At 39.9% G+C, this 25,768-nt stretch overlaps 1 protein-coding gene across 1 annotated transcript in view; it reads left to right on the top strand.

The window, feature by feature from the left end:
• The window catches only part of FRAS1 (Fraser extracellular matrix complex subunit 1), a 412,381-nt gene that overhangs the window by 377,529 nt on the left and 9,084 nt on the right, over positions 1-25,768 (top strand). The window contains exons 60-70 of the mRNA XM_004681192.2: positions 1,876-2,032; positions 4,711-4,911; positions 6,732-6,919; positions 7,959-8,234; positions 10,476-10,708; positions 13,062-13,222; positions 15,029-15,243; positions 19,221-19,371; positions 21,043-21,150; positions 21,804-21,963; positions 25,337-25,453. Coding sequence (XP_004681249.1) covers positions 1,876-2,032; positions 4,711-4,911; positions 6,732-6,919; positions 7,959-8,234; positions 10,476-10,708; positions 13,062-13,222; positions 15,029-15,243; positions 19,221-19,371; positions 21,043-21,150; positions 21,804-21,963; positions 25,337-25,453 — 1,967 coding nt within the window. The remainder of the gene's footprint in view (positions 1-1,875; positions 2,033-4,710; positions 4,912-6,731; positions 6,920-7,958; positions 8,235-10,475; positions 10,709-13,061; positions 13,223-15,028; positions 15,244-19,220; positions 19,372-21,042; positions 21,151-21,803; positions 21,964-25,336; positions 25,454-25,768) is intronic.

Here is a 25,768-nt window from a genome sequence, read left to right as displayed (position 1 = left end):
CTCAGACATACCAATTTGCAGATAGGAATGGGAATTTTTCTGAATTCATTCAGTAGCAAAGTTTCTGGCCGTGCATCTGCTTGATTTGAAAAAAAAAAAAAATATGAGAATACTTTCCAGACTGTCGCTAGCAGTGCATGAGGTTTGCAATAACACTACATCCTTTCCAACACTGAGCATTACTCACTTTGGAATTTCTGCTAATCTTACATGTATAAAGTTGTTTTGTTTTAATTTACATATATCTAATTACAACTCCTTTTTATGTTTATTAGCTTATTGGGTTTCCTCTTGTGTAAATTTGTGTTGTTTGTTCCTGTATTGCTATCTTTCTTTTGCTTTGTAGTACTTTATGCATATTCTAAATAGTAATTTTTGTAAGTTTTAGGCATTTAGAGATTATGAACATATTTTCCCTTTCTGTCACCTATCTAATTCCCTCTATCTGTGTGTTCTTATTTGAACAGAAGTCTTCAATCTTGATAGTCAAATATATAAGATTTTTGCTTTCTGACTGGCCCTTTTTGAAGTTGAGCATAAGATGACTTCTCTATCCTACATCACCCCAGATTCTTCCTCAGTTTATCTTTGCTACCAAAAAAAGTGATAGCTTTCTTCTTTGGTACTCTCAGTCTTTTATGTATTCATGACTAATAAAGGCCCAGTCTTAATTATGTATTTTATGGGAATTTTACTCTTGACAGGTCGAAACACATGGTTAAAGACATTCACAAATACTACAGATAACAATCTTCAGCTTTGAGTTTAAATGTCTGTATTCGTTGTCAGTTCAAAGGAAGGTTTACTACTTATCCAAGAGACAGTTTATAATGTAATAAATTATAAGGAAATTATACCTTAATAGTCTATATATTACTCATTTGCCAATCTATCATTATTCATAGGCACATCTTAGAATCTTCCTCTTTCTAGCTTGATAAGCAGTATGTCTTCAGAACTTGTCATTCACTGAATGTCTTTTTGAAAACTAATCTAAGGAGTCACTACTAAACACACACCTTCCGTAAAGAAATTCTTAGTAGAAGAAAGAAGACTTAAAACCAGGTTAACTAGCCACATATAAATGTCCACAGGGATATTTTCCTGCCATTCAGCATGACCTAGGAAGTATGAGGTAGACACTTCTCAGTGCCAGTGTATCCTTTGCAATATGGTAGTTTCATTAAAATGGTGCAACTAAAAATAACCCCACCTCATATCACATAGCAGTGTTATTGAGGCTGCTCTGTCATGTAAAATACTGTGACCTAATTTAAATTTTTTCAATAATACAATTCTCAGTAGAGAATATTTGGTTTGGGAGACATTTGATTTCTTTCCATCTAAGAGGGATTTAGACTGTTCTCAGATATTCAGTTGTCAGCAATTTTCAGATGAGACACCATTTGGCAGCAGATTTGAGAGCTCTGCAACTTTTATAGGTGTCTTTACCCTAACAGGAAAAGCCTTTGTGAGTTCATTATAAGATGACTCAGTTTTGACAAAGGTAAAGGAACATCATTCAGCTCTCCTGAAAGTGTAATCAATATATTAAAACCCCACCAACAGAAATCTACCAATCAAAACGTATGAAAATAAATTGATCTGCTTGGGCAAAATGTGGGAAAGCATGCAAATATTCTATAGGTACACCTTTGTGTGTTTTATCGCTCTTATTTTTCACAATTATGACCAACAATTCAGAATGCTTTAGAATGTTCTAAATCTTACTCTGGCATGAATTGCTATTATAGAATTTAATGGTGTATTTTATAAATGAAACTGTTTGGATCCTTTTGAATTTATGAGGATACTGATCTAGGAAAACAAATACATTGTTGCAAACTTTAATCTATCCTTTGCCATTGTCCCTAGATGAAAAACTGTACTGTCTCTATCCATGATGACTCCATCTTTGAGCCTGAGGAACAATTCAAGGTTTACCTTGGCCATCCTCTTGGAAACCACTGGAGTGGGGCCAGAGTTGGAAAGAACAATATGGCTACCGTCACAATATCCAATGATGAAGATGGTAACAGAACACGCTGCCTTTAGTTACTCTTAGGGTGATAGAATGTGATGTTTTACTAACAATGTAACTAATTGGAGGGGGGCAGGAGTTGAAACAATGGGAGTACTATTATTAAAGTGTCTGCTAATAACAGTTTCAAATTATTATATAAAATTTTGTCAGCAAATTATCACCCTCTATAGAGCGCCAGTAGATTCATAGATTATTTTTAAAGATTGATTTATTTATGCATACAAGAACTGGGCCAGAGGTGTGGGAGAGGGGGAGAATTCATCAGAGACAGAGGGGGGAACAGGATAAGCAGATGTACTGAAATACACTAAGGGGAGCAATACATTGCTGAGGGGAGCAGTGGGTGGGACAGGAGAGGTCTGCTGTTCCCTATGGTGCTGCAGTAGCTGCAGAAAGCTTCAGAGTGCTTCAGTTTAACCTGCACCAACAGGGACACCCAGTTTATAGATATTTTTAATTTCATTATTCCCTGCCACAGTGCCAAGAGATAGAGGGTGAGTGTGATTTAAAACTAGAACAGAGATGCTTAGACAGAGAGTGAGTAAAACTAGTTAAGTCACTGCAATTCAGGAGTAGGAATAGACGTACAATTAAAATCAGCTAAATCCAGTGAACTGATTTCAATGCTGCTCCTTCCTGGGAGGAAAAAGTCTAGTTTCTCAGTTTTCTTCTCTTTGATTTGATCTACTAACCTAGAAAATTACTTAAATTCTATAACTACTAGGCCTCCCTAGTGGCACATGGGGTTAAGTCTCAGCATTATCAAGCTACTGTCAGCCACTGTAACATCAATTTGACCCCCCAGCTAGGAAGCTAACTCACATAGTGCAGCAGACCCTTCCTGTCTGGACTTCTGCTCCCCTCAGCTGTGTATTTCAGTAGATCTGCCTGTTCTGCTTCTACTCTGACTCTGGCAAATCCTCTTACTCGTGACAAAATAAAATAAAATAAATAAAAATAAATCTTTAAAAAGAATTCTCTAGCCAGGTGTGGGTTAAGAGTGACCCAGGCACCAAGTAAAACAATTTATTTAAAATTGGAACATAATTTTGTGTTGTTAAAGTAGATAATTTAATGACTGTGTGGATAATGAATGATATTGCTAATAGTGATCACTATTTTATTTAATATTTGCGGTCTACCAAGAACCATGATAAGCTTATTGCATTATTTCTTTTAATCCTGACAGTAACCCCTTGAAGTAGTTATTATGCCTAATATTATGAATAAATTGAGGCTCAAAAGTTATGTAACTTGAGCTCTTAGTTATACAGCTAGAAGTAGCATAACCTTATTTCATTCTAAAATATACAGAAGAATCAGAGAGACTCTGAGTTTCTGATATAAAGTTAGAGACTAACTTGGTCATCGTGGGAAATAAGGAAAGCCAGCCTTGAAGTTGAATTGGTCCTTTACCCAAGGATACTTAATTTTGAATCCTGAGGTGAATCCCTCCCAGTCAAACATTGAGACAGAGAAAGAAGAACTTCATACTATGTTAAGGCAGGATTGCTAAATTTCAAAGACTAATCTTATTCAAAACTATGCAGCTCCAGTAAGGCTTATCTTCTATAATTAGAAAGAATTGACTTTTGGAGAGGGACAGAGAGGAATGAACAGAGTCTCTAGAAATTTCTGTAGAATTCTATAATATATTTTAATAATATAAAATGTGTAGGGGCCCTCCCTGGTGGCGCAGTGGGTTAAAGTGCAACACTGCAAGCTGGCTGCAGCTGCTTCAGTGCAAGTTCAATCCCCTGCCCTGAAGGTGACCCACATGGCAAGACCTCTCCTGACCCGCCCACTGTGTATTCCATCAGTCTGTCTGTTCTACTCCCCATTCTGTCTCTGGTGAATCTTCTCACTGCCCCTGTACTTCTGACTTATACCAGATCTGTATGTATAAATAAATAAATCTTAAAAAATATATATAAAATCTGTAATTGCTTTCAATTTCCCCATCTTTATCTCCCTCTCCCTCACTCACTACTGACTTAGCCTTCCCAATGAGAATATAACATAAAGGAAGGCAGAAATTGATCTTTTCATAAAAATCAGTATGTTGTATTCATCATATCTAACAATGAAACTAGTACCTCAAACTAGATTGTATTAGGAAAGTCTTGTGTTCTGATTTCTCATTGTAGCCAGTCAGTTAAACTATTCATTCTTGACTATATAACCTGTGAAAAGTTAGAAAAAGCTAAGAGGAGGGGGATGGGTGTCTCCAAATAGGAGGATCTGAAAGTCCAGAGAAGACAGATGTATTTGCTAAATGTAAGTAATATATAATAGAAATCTTTAAAAGTCATATTTTATAAAGGAAAAGGAGCTGGTTCCTATAATCAGCTAATACATATCAATGGATTTTTACCAATCCCTTGGTAAGACCTGAAAATTTAAAAACAGTCCGCAATGCCTAAGTGGAAATGTGGGCATCATGCATTTCAAAGAGCATACAGATATCTCCTTTACTATGTTGTTTTTAATGAAAAACAACTCCTACATATTCACAAATTAATTCCCTTTTTTCAATCTTTTAGGATGTGCCATTTTGCCTGGGACTATTAATAAATGTGAAAATTTCCTTATTGTCATTATAAGAGCCTGGAATCTGAATCTTTTGAAATAGACTAATTCTTAATTTCCTACGTTTGATTCCTTAGCACCAACCATTGAATTTGAAGAATCTGCATACCAAGTTCGAGAACCCTCGGGGCCAGATGCCATGGCTATTCTGAACATCAAGGTCATCCGCAGAGGGGATCAGAACAGGACATCCAAGATACGCTGTAGCACAAGGGATGGGTCTGCCCAGTCTGGTGTGGATTATTACCCAAAGAGCCGAGTCTTAAAGTTCAGTCCTGGTAATGAATTCCAGTCCCAATCTATGGGTTTGACCTAGTAGAGAAGTAGATATTTTAAACTGAAAGAAAGAAATGAACAAAAATTAAAGAGGAAAACAATAGTTACAATAAAACTAGCTATATACTAACACACACTTCAGATTGTCAGAATCTCTCAAATTTTTAATTATAAAATTGTATGGAAAAAGAAAAAAGGTAGTCCATTTCTGCAAAACAACCTGAGCATTTTGGATTTTTTTATTTTTGTTAGCCTGTGATTTGGTTGCATGATAGCAGAATTCAATTTGTAAAAAATATTTACCCGGTTACCGATATTTATCAAAAATTGGTACAAAGCCCTGTGCTGGGCCTTTCGGGGACTTCTAAAGCCAGGGGCATGATCTGTGCTCAAATGGTTTAACATCTAAAAGGAGACAGGATTAAGGTGGTGGAATGTCCAAAAAGGTTTATCTCAGCTCCAGACATGATTCATGAAAAGGACAGGAGATTTAAACCACAATTACCTCTTCAACTCCCTGATATATTACTTTAACAGGAGGAGTGAGATAGGGAAGAGGTTGAATTATATGCTAGGTTTCTTCACAGAACTTTCTGGAGCAGTAGAATGTGAAAAGGCTGGTATAAATCCAGGCACTACTTGTGATGTAGACAGAAGTGGGCTGCAGTGCTAGAAGGCTTCTTTAGAAGAGACTTGGCAAGTTGTGGGAGAAAATGTCTCCTTCAGAAATGAGGGGCATCTTTGTATGTCTCTGTCACCCCACTGGGACTTTTTTTTAAAGAAGTATTTATTTCTGCATACAGAACTGGGGTGCAGGCCAGAGGCACAGGGGCAGTGAGAGAATTCACCAGAGACAGAGTGGGGAGCAGGACAGACAGATTAAGGAGGAAGTACACTACTGAGGGGAGCAGCGGGTGTGTCAGGAGAGGTCAGCCACACCATGTGGGTCACCTCCAGGGCAGGGGATTGAACTCTCACTGAAGCAGCCACAGCTTGGTTTAGCTTCCAGTGCAGTGCTCCAATCCTCTGCGCCTCCAGGGAGGACCCCCACTGGGACTTTAAGGACTTTTGATTCCACCCCATGTGTGTCAGATCAGTGTTGATGGGAAGGTAGAATCCCCTTACTCCATATCTGTACAGGGCTCTCCTTTCAAATGTCTTTACTTTTTCCCTTTCTGTCTAAGGGTCTTGGAAATATAAGTCTTCGAAGTAACTAGAACAGATGTCTGTAGAAGGGAAAGAGGGAACCATAACTACTGCCACAGGTGTTTGCATCATCAGAGAATAACTGTGTCTACGTCCCCTTACTCACCACCCAGCCTGCCCACTGTCATTTTCTGTTCTTGTTTTTTGTTTTGTTTGTTTGTTTTTGCAGAGACTGGTCTGCCTTCTAGTTAGTGCTTCTCAGGCGACAGATTCGAAAGGGTATCTGTGTGCAGGTACCTACAGTCACACAGAAGCTCAGGCTTAAGTGGAAAGGGGAAAGAAAAATTAAGCTAAGAAACTCATAACCAGGGTGGAGTATATTTTGGATCATAGATTTTTATTACTGCCAGCGAGTGTCAGGCAGGGGCCATTAATCCTCATAGGGTGTTGAATAGTAAATCTGCAATACTGAGCATTACCACAGGTAGAATTTGGTCTATAAAACAGATTCCTCATTTGAGAAGGAGCTAAAGAGATTAGCCGCCCAGCATTTATAGAAACTTTTACAAGCAAAGGGCATATTTTAACATGGAGTCTCAGTAGTGCCAACCTGCACTGTCTTGGGCAGGTCACCTAATGAGGACCCTTGTCTCCTTTTGTTCTCTCCTTGACAAAGGTGTGGATCATATCTTTTTTAAAGTTGAGATCTTGTCTAATGAAGACCGGGAATGGCATGAATCTTTCTCCATAGTCCTTGGCCCAGATGACCCAGTAGAAGCAATTCTTGGCGATGTGACCACAGCCACAGTGACAATTCTAGACCAGGAGGCAGCTGGGAGTCTCATCCTGCCAGCACCACCCATTGTGAGTTGTTTGACCTACTGATCGTGTTCTTATGTCTTAGTGAGCAGTAGATAAAATTTGAGAGAAGCAGAGCATTCAGTGCTGAACTTTATTATACTTCTAACACTGGTTCTGAACCATGATTGATCTTATCCCCTCCTACCTTCACCCCTGCCACCTGCAGGGGACATTTGATAATATCTGGTTGACTTTTTTGGTTGTCAAATCTGTCACATAGGTTGTTTTTAGTATGTAGTAGATAGAAGCCTGGTATGATGCTAATTATCCTACAATATATAGAGGAGTTATTTGGCACAAATATCAAGGGTGTCATGCATGAGAAACCATATTGTGACATAAGAGTGAGACCAAACCATGTTGATGCTTTAGTCTGTTAAAAACAGGTACTTTAGTCTGTTAAAAGCAGAAACTACAATATGATTGAGCTCTCTGGTGGATTTACAGTAGCTTAAAAAACACACACAAACACAGCAGCAGTACTATCCCTATCTATCATCCTACATAGTCTATACATGAAAACAGAATTGAGTATCTGGAAATGGGACACCTTGTTTCCCAACTTGGAGATAAGTAGAATGAATGCTCTGACTTTACAATTTAGAAGGAAAGGCCTAAAAGTTGCCAAGAAATTTAACCCTTAATTATAATGCCGGTAGACTATCTTCTAACCTCCCTTGACTAATCTCATATAATAGAAGGATCATATCAAAACATGTCTTATTTACCTTATGAGAAACACACAAACTTCATTTACTCTAATTTGTCAAGTGGACCACCATGTCACATTAACAATTTTTCACATGTGTGATAAGGACTCTGCTTAAGAATTCAACTAGAAAGATAATAAAACTCAGTTTCTTCTCCACAACTAAAAATCTGCAATATCTTTTAGGGATGCCTAGAAAAGCATTTAGAAGCTTCTGTTATATTTTCAAGAAACTCTGGAAGGTAAATGATTGGGTATCTCTGGAGAAGACAACCTTAGTTTTCTAATCTCTCAGTCTTGGCCTTGGGCTTTGTCTTTGTTGCTCATTTGCAGGTTGTTACCCTTGCTGACTATGACCATGTAGAAGAGGTTACCAAGGAAGGAGTCAAGAAATCCCCCTCCCCAGGCTACCCGCTGGTCTGTGTCACCCCCTGTGACCCTCATTTCCCCAAGTATGCCATCATGAAAGAGCGCTGCAATGAGGCTGGCATCAACCAGACATCTGTGCAGTTCAGCTGGGAAGTGGCTGCCCCCACGGATGGCAGTGGGGCCCGGTCTCCCTTTGAGACCATCACTGACAACACACCATTCACCAGTGTCACCCACATGGTAGGTCTGGGGTCTGGGCCTGGTTGTGGAAAGAAAGAACTGGCATTTCTCTTAGTTCTTCAGAATCTATCAAATTCCCTAAGATCTCCGCATTGCACCTGGAGTGAAATAAATAAACAAGTAGGTTCAAAAGTACACACATCTTTTATTCTTACATATAAAGAAGAGTAATATGGCTGAAAAAAGAACTAAGCTAGGAGTCAAATAGCCTACTTACAGTCTTGATTGTGCCAATTTTTAATAGTGAAGTTAGGGATTTAATCAACATCTCTGAGTCTCAGTTTCCCTATTTGACAAGTTCGTTAACAAATCATGATCTATAAATGATAAAATAAGACAGAGATTCCTGGCAGGTGTAATTAGTGACTACTTTTCACGCCTTTTCAACCATTCACTAAATAGTAGGCTGTAAAGTCGTCAGGAACATGGACCAAGGACTCTACCACTTTTGTGTATCCCAAAGTGGCCAGCACACTGCTGACACGGGTAGAGACTAGTATGAAACAAAAGCCCAGGGTGTCCATTGAGTGACCCACATCTTACAAGCCCTGTGAGAGGACATGAAAAGGTCATTGTGCTCTTGCTGTTCTCAAAAGGGTGGGGTACCTGGCTCATGCCTCTGCAACCCTTGAGAGCAACGAGTATGATGCTTTTTCCAAATCAGGGACCAGTCCACTATGGTAACTCTACTCACTGCACCGGCAAAGTTGGTTCTTTTCAGAGAGAGAACTGAAAGAAAGTGGAGATTCGGTCTTAACATAATGTCTGGCATATGGTAAGCTCTCAGCGATGTCTGATTAACATCGTTGAGTTCACTTAATTTTGGAAATCAAGGACATTGTTTGGTCCACTTAATTTTGTAAATCAAGGATTCCCATCAAAACTTCTATTTCCCCATTTCAACCTGCAGCTTATTCACACTTTAGTAAGTGTTTCTCTTGTATGATAACAGTGGAAGAAAGCTGTTAGTCACATAATGGGATATGTGATAAAACAAAGTCACTCCTGCCAATTATTGTTGGCACAGTTTATTTAGAAAGACCAGAGACCAATTCTTGTGCAACATAATTATCTCAAATTTAAACTATATTCTGTAATACAAAATATTTTAATGGTGACTTAGTGCCTTTTTGTTTCATAAATTATAATTCTCCATTCCACAAAACCATGATAGAATAATGAATGGTACATTTTAACCAAATACCCAATTTATAACAATATTTTGTGTTTCACATTTTGTTCTTGCAAAAAATTATTGACTTTCTTTAACCCATTTTCCATTGCTTTATCTCTTCAACTGTTTATTTAAACCATTGTACTGTATGCATTTTCGTAAGATGTCTCAAATCCCTTCTGAACTAAGTATATGTATAAATAAATAAAACATTGGCAGCTAATTAAAAAATTTTTAATGGAAAATCTTCTTTAATTTTTAATGGACTTCAATGAAAACTGTTTTCATGGGTAGAATTTATAAGTTTGTATGATTGCTTAGTGGGAGGTCTATGGCACACAGAACTACTAATTAGTTTTGCTTTTTAAGTACATCCCAATGTGTGTGCGTGCATAACCTAGAGTCTGGGTGACCCTTATTGCCTCTGCTTAGATTGAGTTAAGAGCTCTTGCAGCTTCTGTATGTCTGGGAACATGAAAGTAGCTATAAAAAGATCCACAAAGGCTGGTAGCTACTGAGACAAATTTCTTCCCTTCAAACTGGTATGTTACTGTAACTCCTGCAGCATGTGTCGTCATTAGATGGGATTTGGGGTTGGGGATAACAGCAGGAAGGAAAGAGAAATAAGAATTCCTGAGAAGGAAGCATGTCCTCTCTTATCCTACACCATGCCCTCAGCAAAAGTGATTTAAAGGCCAACTAGTCTTACTGGAAACTAATTGGGTGGTCCTTTTGTTGAACCTGATCTATAAAAGCAGTGTTACTGTCTCTGGCAACTTGTTATCTCTGGGTTTTTGTGCCATGTCTGTCTATTGGGTCTTTGTCTTGCTGACCATCTTAGGCTGTAAGTACTCACTGCTATGTCCCTAGTGCCTTGCTTTTCTTGGAAAATTAATACTATTGGATGGATGAAAGGAGAGAGGCAGGAAGAAAAGGAGGGAGGGAGGCATGATATTCATAGACTACCATGAAGTAAGAGCTTGTATCATCTTATCACCCAAAAGATACAGTGAGGAGCGGATGTTCAAATAGTGCACACGTCTGAGAGTCTTTGCTTTTTCTGATAGGTCCTAGACAGCATTTACTTCAGCCGGAGGTTCCATGTGCGTTGTGTGGCAAAAGCTGTGGACAAAGTGGGCCATGTGGGGACTCCTTTAAGGAGCAACATAGTTACCATTGGTACAGACAGTGCTATCTGTCACACCCCAGTGGTGGCTGGGACAGCAAGAGGCTTCCAGGCACAGTCCTTCATCGCAACCTTGAAGTACCTGGATGTCAAACACAAGGAGCATCCAAACAGGTCAGTAGGTGATGCTTTGCACAACGAGAAGAGGAGTAAATCTCAAGCTGTCCTTCCTAGGTGACACATAATAATGAGTCCTGCTTCTACAAATAAAGAATAGCAATGATGAAGCCTAAAGAGTTTAAATTCTTTTTTTTAAAGATTTATTTATTCATACAGAACTGGGGTACAGGCCAGAGATGTGGAGGGTGAGAGGCTTCACCAGAGACAGAGTGGGGAGCAGAACAGGCAGATCAACGAAGTACACTGCTGAGGGAAGCAGCGGATGGGTCAGGAGAGGTTTGCCACGCCATGTGGATCTCCGGGGCAGGCGGGGAATCGACTTCATGCTGAAGTGGCTTAAGCTTCTTAGTGCTGTGCTTTCACCCGCTGCGCCACCAGGGAGGGCCCTTTTTTTTTCTTTTTAAAGATTTATTTATTTTCTCATACAGAACTGGGGTACAGACCAGAGGCTCAGGGACAGTGAGAGGATTCACCAGAAACAGCGGGGAGCAGAACAGGCAGATAGACAAAGTACACTGCTGAGGGGAGCAGCGGGCGGGTCAGGAGAGGTCTGCCGTGCCATGTGGTCACCTCCAGGGCAGGCGGGAATCGAACCTCATACTGAAGTGGCTTAAGCTTCTCGGTGCTGTGCTTTAACCTGCTGCGCCACCAGGGAGGGCCAAGAATTTAAATTCTTAAAATGTCTTTTGCCTAACTTCCTAGCCTCATTTTCCTCATCTTGTCATTTTTACCTGCTAGTCTATCCACATAGAATCATGTATAACTTGTCCAGGGCTTCAGTCAGACTCTCTCAGAGTGCATGGCTCTGCCTGCTGCTACTGCCAATTCCAACGCTTTCCCCTGGCCTCCCACTCCTTGTGGATAAATACATGGCCCCTCTACTAGTGATCCATCTCCTTCCTGAATTTCAACTTGGAAACTCCTTTGGTGCTCATGTATATACGTCTCTCTGAGCATCATCACTCACTCTCTCCCACTCTCCGCTGTGGATGGTGAAGGCAAGCACCATGAGTGTTCTTTTGCATTCTTTTGCATTCTTCTGTCTGGTGCTTCTTGACATCTGAGAGGGATTTGCCAAATATCCAGTAAACAAATGACTAATAACACTGTGTAAACTATAAGTCACCGGACAGATGTGTTTTTATTTCTTTCCGAGCCACCATGTGCTTGATGAAAATGGATAGTTTCATTTTTGCATAGCAAAAAAATTGAACGCATGTAAGCTATGTATATTCATTACACACCATAGTGTTTATGTGTGGAGCTTTATGAGCAACTGAGTTCAGAGAAAGGGGTTCATTTGCATGGAGAAAATTTTTAAATATGAAACCAAGTATATGCAAATCCCTCTTTTTCCTAACAATGAAATTTATTTTGGTTAAAGAACAAAAACAGATGTGTTCAAGGCACCTGTGTCCCTATCCTGACAAGAGACACTCTCTTCATACTCCAAGGTCCTCATTCCACTTTAAAACGTGGGCATTTGCTCCAAGAGACAAGCAATAATAACTGAAAATGCACCTTGTATAAGCATGCTGGAAATGTAAACTTGTCCAATGGAAAAAAAGCAGAACCTAAGGACAGTTTTGCTGTGTTCCCGTCTTAACCAGTATTTATTAAGTTCATATTTTATTTAGAATTATATACTGCATGCTCTTAAGAAACAAAGAAGTGAGGGAAATGATCCTAGTCCTCATAGTGGGGAGGTAAGATAAACAGAGCCTGAAAACATACAAGAAATGAGAGCCAATATAAATAAATTACAGATATCCTGTGCAAAGGCACCTGCATGCTGAGGAATGTAGATCACAAGCATGTGGCAGACTGAGGCCAGTAAGGGAAAGTGAGAATTGAAGGGAAAGGCAAGAGAAGAGAGAGTTGGGGAGAGATAACATGAGTAGTGGGATATTATTATTTCTAAGAAACTTCCTGGATAAGAATCTTGGCCTTCTTAGTTTAAGAGCTTAATGATCTTTGTGGCACAAACAAATACTTAAAGAAAATATGAGTGTTGTCGCTATGCAACCTGCGCAGATTTTAATTGTACAGAGCAGTGGAACACCTGTGTCAGTCACTCAGCTTTAGCTCATGAGGAAAGAGAGCTTCCTTTTAAACCTAAGAAAGCTTTAAAGTACTTTATGGTGGTGATACTAACTTTTCTTGTATAGAAAAGAAAATCTATGATTCTTGATTACTATCCGTTCTGAGTCTAGAGGACCTACATGGAAATCTTCACAAAAGAAAAGTTGGTAAAACTTTGGTGCAGACAATTTGGGTTATGAGAAAGAACTGTGCCGTATTAACTGTAGCATGCAACTAGACACTTATTTCTGCCCTTTTCTCCTAGAATCCATATTTCAGTGCAGATCCCACACCAGGATGGAATGCTGCCCCTTATCTCCACCATGCCCCTGCACAACTTGCATTTTCTACTATCTGAGTCCATCTACAGACACCAGCACGTCTGCTCCAATCTCGTCACCACCCACGACCTGAGGGGCATCTCAGGTGAGGGACAGGTTCTGTGCTGGTTTTCCCATCCAGCACTGAGCATTGGCCTCTGGGGACATGGCTATGTGAACTCTACTTTATGTTTTCCAGTCCTCAAAACCTTCATGATCAGTAGATTTCCTTCTTAGCAAATGACCAAACATAGGCAGCTCAGACAATGAAGTAAACAGAATCAAACTGGCTTAGATCCAAATCCTTTTTCAACTACTTATTTAACTGAACAGAAGGAACTGCACTTCCCTGCATCACTGTTTTCTTATCTATAATGTGAGGATAACAATTGCTACACATCAAGGTGAATATTAAAGATGTGGATGCTTTTTAAAGCACCCGTCCGAGTAAATTCTATTTCTTTCCCTCCCCTGCAGTGAACTTATCTGGATCCCATGTTCTAAAATCCTATTACTACACCATCTTTGGAAGGCTAAAGTATATATGTTAGATGTTATAAGCTAAGTTGTTCAGAAACAGGAGCCGAGATGGAGTTTGGGGTGCAAGATGTTTATTAGGGACACAGGTCTATTAAAGGGACAGACAGAAAGTAAGACTGCAAAGCCTCAACCAGCTGTGTCTCCAGGGAACCTTCCTTCAGACTTGACCCACTTCCAGCCAGAGCAGGCAGGCCTTCCTGCCCCCCAGCCAGAGGCATGACCCCACAGTGCAGCCTTCTGCAGGGACACGACGTGAGCCGGCATCTGAGACCCTCCATCTCCATGGTCACCAGAGCAGACATTTTACTCAACATAGAATCCTGTCTATTTCCCACTACCTTAGCAAATGTACAGTAAGTGTACATTTCCTCCCTTCATAACTGGTGAATCATTTAACAGTGTTTTGAAGATATAAAAGCAATCATATGCTCTTTCATATTCATTAGGCAGCTTCACTTTGGGTAGTGAAAATCTTTATACGTAGAAATTAGTTGAGTGTAAATTATTTGTAAATCATGCATCTGCACATGAAAGTTTAATTGGCCCACATATGCAAGCTAGTGAAGGAAACATACTACGTTTACAGGTTGAAAGTTTGTGCCTCTTCCCACTTAAGCACGATGAAATTCACACATCTTTGAGAACCTGGGCTTTGTAGGCTAGTGAGTTGGTGTCGAACATTTAAAAAAGGCTCTTCCAGAATGCTGTAGTTGTTCTTAGTACTATAGAAGTTTTAACCCTCGCATTCTGAAATTGTATCTGTATTCAGCTTTCTGCTGCAGAAAGGTCTCCCGTAATTTAGAACAGTCCACTTGCTTGGCAGCCTTTGATCCAATCATTTTTGCCTGTAGCAGGGGAGGTTTAGTCAAGCATCATTAGTGAGCTATTTACTCATTAACACAAAATTAGGACTTTTTCCCGTACGATTTTAGAAACCACAGGAGAGAAGGCTGGACGTCAGATGTTTGCTTGCTGGCCTTCCATAAAAACTGTTTTTTTAAAAATCCTTCTTAACAAAATAACCATTTCTCAGCAAATTACCCATTTCATAAAGCCCCCTCTTCAAGGACTGATTGTGAACATGAGCCAGACTTTGCAGATGTGACACGCCAAGTTTCTGTATTCTTATTCGAGATATGCCAGGTTCCTTCAGCCCCTTAGAGGGTCTGTAAACCAGTGGTGAACAGAGGTTTAACATGTGACAGCCAAGCCCCTTTAGCCTTTTCAAGAGTGCAGTAGGAGCCTCTATAAGGGGAGAGCTCTCTACATGGCCAAAGGACTCACCTTCTCTCCCCACCCAGCACCTGGGAAGCTAGCAAGGTACAGAGGGACAGACCAAGTTACTGTTCCTTATTCCTTTCCTCTTGCGCAGAGGCAGGGTTCCTGGACGACAAGCTCTATGACAGCACCGCCCTGGGGCCTGGCTACGACCGCCCCTTCCAGTTTGACTCCAGCGTGCGAGAGTCAAAGACCATCCAGTTGTACAAACACCTGAACCTGAAGAGCTGCGTCTGGACCTTTGATGCGTATTATGACATGACCGAGTTAATTGACGTCTGTGGGGGGTCTGTGACTGCTGACTTCCAGGTGGGTGCTCCAAGGGCCGCTCTGAGGGTTCCCTGCCCCTGGCTATCAGGTGAGACCTTGTTCGTTCCCAAAGTACTTCAGGTAGCATTTTGCATTCCCTAGCTAGGTGAACCAACCAAAGGAGTCACTTTCTTAAGAATTCCCTTGAGTGAGACCTTAGCAGTATTGTGTCTTGAGACAGCACCCCAAAGTCCTCTAAATCAGCAATTAGAATATTAATGTGAGAAGTGTTCAAATTAATGTGGGAAAGAAATGATTGCCTGGCACATTTATTTATATAAAAATCTAATATTCACTCTGGAGGCATATCTGTTTTTTCCTCTGGGTTTATTTTGGAAAGCCAAAAAGATTTACACTGATGGTAGGGTTATTACTACGTAGATGTATGCTCTTCTCCACCTAGGTAAATGAGTCAAAAACAGTAGGCAGGCAGGGTACACAGTCTCTTAGAAGACAAGCAGAGCACTGTCGTCCTACACATTATGGAGAGATAATTGTTTAAATCACTGATTTCTTATCTCTCCCAAACTGACAATCCTCACAAAAACAAATACCTTTTAAAATAGTAATTAAACTATAGTAACAATAGAGAATCTCTTATCTGGAAGCCTGAGTCACAGGAGGGCAGTTATACAAAAGGACTAGAATAGTGCATCCTCACAGAAGATGAATTTTAAAGCAGATTTTACCCTAATTTTAGCAGTTATCTCAATAAACTAAAAATTAAATGTTTGTTTTGCCTTGCACATCAGATTTAACCTTACTGAAGGAGGGAACTTGTAGAGGGACTTAGAATAATCATTAGGGAATGTCTTTTTGATTAAAATTTGTTTAATTTTCTTTGTGATGCCTCTCCTTTTGGTTTACTCTCATTTTGTATACACTACTGCCCTCTACTGAACAGAATTTTAAGCCATTCTTGGGTTTTCTTTCTGTTTCTACAGTTGCATAACCTGCATTCATTTTCAAAAATGAAAAACTAAGTGGTTCCTCCTCTGATTCTTCAAAAAATTAATATCCTCTGCTCTCCATATTTTTACTTCAATTGTATTTTTGTTCAGAATATATTTAATAATCTTAAAGACAATGATTTTTATTATATACATCTGCTTCTTAAATCAACACAGAAAGGATGCACAAAACTATTTCATTGGTATGTTTTTTTCAAAATAGTTGAAACAACTGATAGAAAGAATATAGAACTTAAGATGAAACCCTATTCTTACCCGTCCCTTTTATTTTATTTAAGTGATTTATTTGTTTATGCACACAGAACTGGGGTACAGACCAGAGATGCAGGAATGAAGACAAGATTCACCAGAAACAGAATGGGGGAGCAGAGCAGGCAGACTGACGAAGTACACTGCTGAGGGGAGCAGCAGGCGAGACAGGAGAGGTCTGCTGTGCCATGTGGGTCACCTCTGTAGCTAGCTTCACAGTGCTGTGCTTTAACCTGTTGTGCCACCAAGGAGGGCCTTCCCTGTCCATTTTAAATACCAGCAGATGTGAAGGCCATGTAAACTTCTGAACCTCATCTGAAATTGCAACCATAGTGCACATAATTAGTGAATATTTGTCAGTGTGTTTTTTGTTTATTTGTTTGTTTGTTGTTAAAATTAGTTAAGTTACATTTCAGGGCTAAAAATTAAAATTAAACAAAAGGAGAAAATTTAATTTGTCAGTCAACTAGATAATTACTGAGTTTCTAATATCAGTAGTTGTAAGACTAGGGCAAGTATATTTACTACATATCAAGGAGAGGGAATGTGGAATGACGGTCATATAAGATATGGAAATTGTTTAACAAAAACAAAAGATATTTCAGAAATGGATTTTCAAACAAATATGGAATTTATAGTATCTTCGAAAACTTTGCATAGCATTTTAAATCTCTGGCAACTTTGGATACAAAATATCACCTTAGAAAAAGAAAGTTTTGATAGCATAAATTTTAATATAGTATTTGCTCTTTTCTTAAGTTACCCACAAAGATATTTTGTTTTGCATTTGCAAACAAAAGAATAATGTAAGTTTCATAGTATATTATAGTCTTTTACCAAGATATTATTTTATTTATTAACATTCTGGACAAGTAGACTTGGCTTAAAACTTTTGTTGTTTTAAAATATATATTTATGGAGAAAAATATAAAACACATTTAAAAATGAATTAATCAGCTTCCCATCCTCACATGCATAGATATAGCGTCACATAAAAACTTTTTTTTGGCCCTTCCTGGTGACACAGCAGGTTAAAACACAGCACTGAGAAGCAAAAGCAACTTCAGCATGAATTCGATTCACCTGGGAGGTGATCCACATGGTATGGCAGACCTCTCCTGACCCATCCATCTGCTGCTCCCCTCAGCAGTGTACTTCATCGCTCTGCCTGTTCTGTACCCCACTCTGTCTCTGGTGAATCCTCTCACCGCCCCTGCACCTCTGGTCTGTACCCCAATTGTGTATGCATAAATAAATAAAACTTTAAAAAAACTTTTTTCATATTTTATCATCCAGTTTTTGTTCATTTTGTTCATTGCATAGTAAAATAAAAATTACTGTGCTGAAAAATAACAATAACAGAAACTCACTCAGAAATACTCTATTGGAAGTATGATATATTAACTTTTCAAAATTGTTTTAACAAGGCATTGTGTGAATAGAAACTTATCTGAACAGATGAAGCTCTGAGCTCTCTGTTGTAAGTTTCCTGGATTTGACATGCAAATCCCATAACCTTTGTTCCTGGTACAGGAGTCATGAGTCCCACTAAAACATCTAAGTCACTCGCACACCGTCCTCAGGATCCAGCCTTGGGCATATTCCCAAGTAGGATTGATTCAGGCTTTCCTGTAGATCACTAGTGCATATGACCAACGAAAGGACAGATCCCAGGTCTACCAGGTCAATCTGTGGGAATAAGTGTGACACTTTAATAATCAGCCAGTAATTGGTAAACAAGTTCCTGTGGCACAGCTCTGATCACTGGTACATGATCAAGTCTGCAACACTGAAATACCCTTGGTATTTATCACTCATGCATTCATTCATTCATTCATTCAATCACTCACTCATGTTCCAACCCACTTACTCGTCTTCTGAGTCTCCAATGCTCAGAGCCTATCCCAGCACCTAGAAGCCGGCACCCTCCCCCCCTGTACAGAGCCCCTTCCACTTGTGGATCATATTCACATGCATCCCATTCACCCAGACAGCTGAGATACACAAATTAGCCTGACGTGCATCTCTTTAGGATGTGGAAGGCTGCCCAGGTACCTGGAGAAAACCTATGCAGGTATGGGCAAATAAGTAAACTCCACTCCGACAGAAGTCCCAGCCCCAGGAAGCAATGTTTTGTTTTTTTCATCAATCTTATGACAAAATAACATTGCACAAAACTGCTACTTGAGGACTTACTGAAAGTATATATAAATATGGAAATGTTTTCTCCATTTCTTCTTTTCTAAAATAACCACACTTTTAAAGTATCTGTTACTGGTACATGTATTTCCAGGCTTTTTATTGTTAGTTTCTATAATTTTAAATAAAAACAAAATAGTGATACACCCCCCCAATAAATAATTAATAATTAAAACATGTCAGGCAAAGCTTCTAGCAATTGAACTGTGGAGACAGCTCCTCACTCTATGCGAGTGTCACGTCCTCAGAAACGCCATCCCAGCACCCTCTCTAAAGAAACATCCCAGCCACTTCCCATCATCCCTTGCTTACTTGATTGTTTAATGTGTGGATCTCCTTTATGAGGCTGCAGTTTTCACAAGGTCATTTATTTGGTTTTTTCTCACCACTGGAGACGCAGCACCTAACCTGGTACCCAGAACATCGTGTGCACTTGATTAGTAACTATTGAATAAAAAACCAAATGTGAGAGTGGAAATTGAACTGAGGAGTACTGATCTGAGGCTTTGCATCCTGGGAAGAAACCATTCTCTCTCATGCCCACCATTTGCTTGGCAGGTGAGAGACTCTGCCCAGTCATTCCTGACGGTGCACGTACCTCTATACGTGTCCTATATCTACGTGACGGCTCCCCGGGGCTGGGCCTCCTTGGAGCACCACACTGAGATGGAATTTTCCTTCTTCTATGACACAGTTCTTTGGAGAACAGGTATACTCATTGGGTATCTTAACTCGTCTTATCTTATGCTCAAGCAAAATTAAAACAAAATAATCAGTGACTTTTAACAGTGGCTGCTGTCATCCTGGGTCCTGGGTACAGAGGGAGCTTCCAGGAGTCAGAAAAGCTTACAATGTGTGGCTCTTGATTAAAAACAAGTGTCATGTGTTTTGCTGGAAGGCATCAGGGATGAAGAATTCTCCCTCCACCTTCACCCCACCCCCCACACTATAGCTAGAGGACCTAAGTACAAGATGGCAAGTGACAGATGGGTGTTGCACCACCCATTAGGAGTGCAAGACTATGTGATCTTCTGCACTACAATTAGGTTTATTTTCTTCCAGTTAAAAATGATGCAGTTCATATTGTTTAAGGAGCAAAGGGGTCTTCAAGTCAGATGCATGGCAATGGGAAAATGGATAGCGAGCAACATGGTTCACTTTATTCATTTGACCTAGAGTTTGCTCATTTGTTGCATTTTTTTTTAAAGTGTGGGTGGGGGGGCATTTAATTCTACTTTTACTTCAAGGTCCGTATGCTGAATTTTCACATGACTTCACCTCAGCCTTGTCTCTGTTGCTGCTTCTTTGAGAAACCAACCCCCCTGCACCCACCCACCCCCTCTGGGGGGCCAGATAGGTAACAGCTAGGAGCTCATGTCTCACTACTCCCACCCCTTGCTATCATATGAAAGCACCTTAATTTCCATAGAGCTCTCCTCTGTTCATTCAGTAGGTGTGCGTTGTTTTTGCTTTATTTCCATAAGTATAGTGTCCTAGACTTCAGCCCTTACCCCACACTCACTTCCCCTTCCGTTGACTTCTCCCAATTCCCCTTCTCTACCTCTCCTGGTGGTGATTTACTTGATCTGAGGCAGAGTTACTAAAGGACAAGAAGAATTTTCTTTAGAGAAGGCCTCACATCAGTAAGAGGAAGCACAGTCATTTCTTCTATTAAATGGTTTAAGCTCTAGTTACTTGTTTGTTTTATATTTCTCATAGGAAGATAAGGAAGTTTTCATACTTGGTCGGATAACTTCTTGAACTTTGGTTTTTTTGTTTTTGCTTTATTTTTACCTGACCCTTGGTTACCTTTAATTTTGGGTCATTCTGAACTCAATGGGTATTGTGAAGGCAATTGCCCATATTAAAATCACAGTTTATGCCATATATAGCTGGCTTCTACAGGCTTGCCTTCAACTCTCCATTACTTTAAATGTTAAATGCAGCCACCAGAACTTTATATGTGGTTCTATTAAATCCTGAAAGGCATCTTTAGAATGAAAAAAATATATATATGGTATGAAGCAAATGTGTTGTAACCACTTCTGGTTGTTGAGTTGATAGTGAGAAGTTTTAATAATCATTCTCTCCCCAGGCTATAAACAAAGGTCCTGAATCTGGGCTAAGTGGTATTCACAGGTTCAAGAGACTGTATCAGGCATAACAGAACTATAAAAAATAGCCAAGGAGAATGAAATGTCATGCAAGTTTAATTTAAAAATATCTCTAAAGAGTTTAAATGTTCGTATGAATGTGTCGTTTTGTCCTAAGTTATATTCAAATAACCATGCAGCTCTAAGCTGTCACTGGGATAGTTCAGGTAGGCTGAGACTTGCCCTCTGCCCTGATGTGGGTGTTCTCTGACCATCTCCCTGCCCAGGAATCCAGACAGATAGTGTGCTCTCAGCAAGACTTCAGATAATTAGAATCTACATTCGAGAAGATGGCCGGCTTGTCATTGAATTCAAGACCCATGCCAAATTCAGAGGTAATATCCATGCCGGTGGCTTTTTCTTTGACATTTTAATAACATGGACAAAAACACAGTACTTTTGTTGACTTTGTTTTTCATTGCTCTTGTCTTTCAATAGAACTACCATTTATATTTTGATATGTAAATGTATCCCTACCATTTGGGGTGGGGGAGGGTATATAATTAAGGCAAATCTAAGGCTCATGTCAAGTTACACTAAGTAATTCAGTAGATATCTCGTGACAACAAAGAAATTCTCTTTTCACATAGCTTAGCATGATTGCATCTAAGTATCGATCTACTAATATTCAAGCATTATTCATATTTCCTCTATTTTTGACAAATGTCTTTTCTACTTGCTTTTATATTTGTTTATATTTATATCTGCTTATTATAAGAAAAGTGGTTCTGATCAAGTTTCATTTATTATAGTTTGGTTGTATATCTCTTTAGTCTGTTTAGTTTGAGAACTCCCTCTATTTTTAATTATTCATGACACTGTATTACTGCAGTTTTAAAAAGTGGAAATAGCTTGCTGAGTAACATAGCTTTTAAAGATGTAATAACCTTAGTTGCTTGATGGCAGATATATTAATTCAGTTCTCTTGTACAGGATTCACCATTAGTAAACAAAGCTCACAAATAAGTGTATGTTTCACTTTGTATAGGACAATTTGTGATGGATCACCACACCCTCCCTGATGTGAAGTCTTTCATATTGACTCCAGACCATCTAGGAGGAATTGAATTTGACCTGCAGCTGCTATGGAGTGCTCAGACTTTTGATTCACCTTATCAACTCTGGAGAGCCACCAGCTCTTATAACAGGTGAATGCAGGATGGAGTTCAGGGATAGATCTGAAATGGTTTCAGGTTCAGGAGCTTGACTTATGCCTAGATTTTTCCTTATGCCTAGATTTCTGTTTGAGAATGAGGCTCCATAGAAACAAGCCTCTGGCAAATGAAGAAGCAAATGTCTTTCAGATCAACTTCCCATGAGTAAATAGGAAATGTTTGCCTTAATTCCAAGGGCAAGACCCAGCTGGATACTTTCATTTCCAGTCACATTCATTGGCTAGAATGTAGTCACATGGCACGTCTGCCTGCAGGGGAAGCTGGGAAATGTGCCCAACTTAGTATCAGAAAGAAATTTCATTCCAATTATCCCAAACCAAAGTCAATCCAAGCGCTCTGGTTATTAGTTCCAGGGGGCTCCTTAAATGGTCCTATATCCTATAAAATAACAAGATTTATTCCTCTCTTACACCTAGTAGATAAATAGAATAGAAATTAGATAAATACATTAAATATCTCATTTGTGAAAAGGAAGACTAGGAAAACAAAATTACAATTGTCACTGTGTAATATGGTAATGGGATAACAAGGTAATCATAAATATTACCCCCCATTTTGTAGATCATGAAATTCAGATCTTTAGCATGAAAATCTTTTTTGAGCTTATAATTAACATTCATTTTCTAAAGGATTTCTTTAATATAAGTTTTTGACTTATATAAGATTTTTTTTGGTGTAATAATTCCTTTGAAATTGATAAATAATAAAATAACCTGTAGGGGCTGTGAAATTATAGATGTGCTTCTCCCCTATTTATAGACAGAGAAACTCTTTAAATTCTCCATGACTTCCTGCTACCAGCCAGAAGTCTGAAACTTATATAAAACCCATCCTGCCCTATTTCAGACCCAGCCATTAAATATCTCACCAATTCCTAAAACCACCAGTCCATCCACACCTCCACGCCTTTGCAATTCCATGTGCCTGTCCTACTCTTTTCTTGCAAAACTTGAACTCTAAAACTCAGTTCCAGCACTGACCCTGCTGAGAGGTCTGCACCCTCCCCTGCAAGTCTCCAGTGCTAGAAGGACCCTTCTCATTCTCACTTTGCTCCAGCTTCTACTGAAACACAGCTGTGATTATCATTATAATGCTGTAAGTAGCATCCCATTTTCTACTGGACCTTGAAGTTCCCAAAGGTAAAGGGAGTAATTCTGAATCCCAAAAACTACAGGTTTTAGCACAGTAGTTAGGTCCTTTAGCAACCTACATTTGAGATCAAGGGGGAAAGGAAACATAAATAAAGTGCAGAGTGAAGAAGAAACCCAAGCACGGTGAGCTGTAGAGAACACCGAGACCATAGCTATTCAGAAAACAGACAGCCAGCATCAGCTGGAAGCTGTACAAGGCTTCCTGGTGCTCCATGTACGAAGCGGAAAATGTCTATTTTTAGAAAAGAAAAGAGAAGAACAATAGGATTAAAGATCTGTGTTTAGCACGTTTGCAGGGATAATGAGGAATTCAAACTAAATAGTATTTTTCAGGGTAAAGAGGAAGTGTGGGCTTGAGTGACCTTTCAATTTGTTCTGCATTCATTTTTTTTTTAAGTTTTATTTTACTTATTTAATGCATACAGAGCTGGGGTGCTGGCCAGAGGTGCAGGAGCAGTGAGAGGATTCAACAGAGACAGAGCGGGGAGCAGAACAGGCAGATCGACGAAGTACACTGCTGAGGGGAGCAGCAGGCGGGTCAGGAGAGGTCTGCCACACCATGTGGGTCACCTCCTGGGCCAGGAATTGAACCTGCACTGAAGTGTTTTGTGGCCAGCTTGCAGTCCTACGACCTAACCCATTGAGCCACCAGGGAGGGCCCCAGTTCTGTATTCATTTGTTCACCGATTCTACAAATATTTGTCAGGCATTTATGAGGTGTCAGGAAAGGTTCTGGGGATAAATAAAGATCTTTTACACAGCATCTAAAAGGAAGGAGTCCCAAAACAGTAGACATAATAAATAACTATAATCAAACCTATTATAGTTGTTAGATGATGATGAGTGCCATGGAAAATAAAAGCTATCGAGCAGAGTAAGAGGGGATAAGGAGTGTGGGACGCATTGTAAGTTTAACTAGCGTGGTCAGAGTTGGGCCTCATAAGAACGTACATTTGAGCAAAGACTTGAAGAAGCAAAGGACTTGCTAGGCAGATTACCTGAGTAAGAGGTTCCTGCAAAGTGCCTGAGATGGGAACTTTCTCATTCATTCTAGGAGCATCAAGAAGTCCATGTTGCTGGGGTGGAGTGAGCTAGGAAGAGGGAAATGGGTAAGAAGGGCAAATAAATCAGAGGCTGCGGATCAGGTGACAGGGAAAAGCAGTTGGCTTTCCCTCCACTGCAGTGGTACAGTGGTGCCATGTGATTGGGCCTCACTCTTGGAAAGTTCAGCCTAATGAAACATTTCTATTTATTAAGAGTCACCGCTCACATCACAGAATGTCACTTTTCACATTATTCAAATGTGGCTATAAGGTTTGATTTTCTGATGATCCTAACTTTGAAGGGAGATAGGGACAATTTGGAAATTCACACACATGACCTGCACATGTTCAGTGTTAGAGTGGGCCTAGAAACAAGCCCTGAACTTGGCTTATTTTATCTTTTTTTTATTATTATTATTCATACAGAACTGGGGTATAAGCCAGAGGTGCAGGGGTGGTGAGAGGATTCACCAGAGACAGAGTGGGGAACAGAACAGGCAGATGACAAACCACTCTGCTGAGGGGAGCAGCGGGCTGGTCAGGAGAGGTCTGCCGTGCCATGTGCTCACCTCCCGGGCCGGGATCGAACTTGCACTGAGGAGGTTGCCGCCAGCTTGCAGTGCTGCATGGTAACCTGTTGTGCCACCAGGGAGGGCCAGCTTATTTTATCTAACATCAGGATCAGTCAGACTATCTCCCAGTTTTTAATCTGTACTAGCCCACTCAATTCACCCCAGGATATGTTATAAGTATCTTGTATATTCATTCATTTGAAATCTTTGCTGTTACTTTCTTAATAGACCTACATAATATCCAAGAAATGGTCACAGAACCAAACCAACAGATGTGAAAAGAATTTACAGATTGCTCAACAGTTAGAATTAAGATTCACAGTCCTGCACTCTCCTTTTAATGGATGGCAGGCTCCCAGAGCACTGGAAGAATCTTCCTGAAGCTTCTGGATGTCTGGCTGCCTTCCAAGCATCAGCCAGGGCAGGGCTGCTCCTCAGTGACGAGTGTAGGAAATGAAGTAGGTGAGGGCGCAAGGGCTCTGTGCCCTTGGGAACACGGCCCAAGTCAGTGTGTTTCTGGGTAAGTAAAGCATCTCTAAACTGTTTCCTCTAACCTCAGTGTGCTTTTGCATATTTCCAGGAAGGACTACTCAGGGGAGTACACCATCTACCTCATCCCTTGCACTGTTCAACCCACACAACCGTGGGTTGACCCAGGAGAGAAGCCTTTGGCCTGCACAGCACATGCACCAGAAAGGTAGAGAAGTATAGTCCTTCTTTCTTACCTGAATCAATCCACTGAAACTTATTTCCAAATTTAATTCCTGTGATGTTGATGTGGTCAATCGCAGACACCAAGTAGAAAAATCAAGTCAGCTGAGACTCATATTCCCAGCTGAAGCTGAACAAGAACACTCTATCATCTTTCTGCTCTCATCCTGTAAACAAGTGCACTTTACATGGTCTGCTTAAAAACATGTTTTTCATACTTTTGAGCTATTTGTTGGTGATTTTGCTATTCAAAATGACTTTTTAAAAAGATTTAATTTATGGCCCTCCCTGGTGGCGCAGC

This window comes from Condylura cristata, unplaced genomic scaffold (assembly GCF_000260355.1).
Source record: "Condylura cristata isolate star-nosed mole 26May11 unplaced genomic scaffold, ConCri1.0 scaffold00012, whole genome shotgun sequence".
NCBI classification, from domain to species: domain Eukaryota; kingdom Metazoa; phylum Chordata; class Mammalia; order Eulipotyphla; family Talpidae; genus Condylura; species Condylura cristata.
This window is presented reverse-complemented; position numbering and strand designations above follow the sequence as displayed.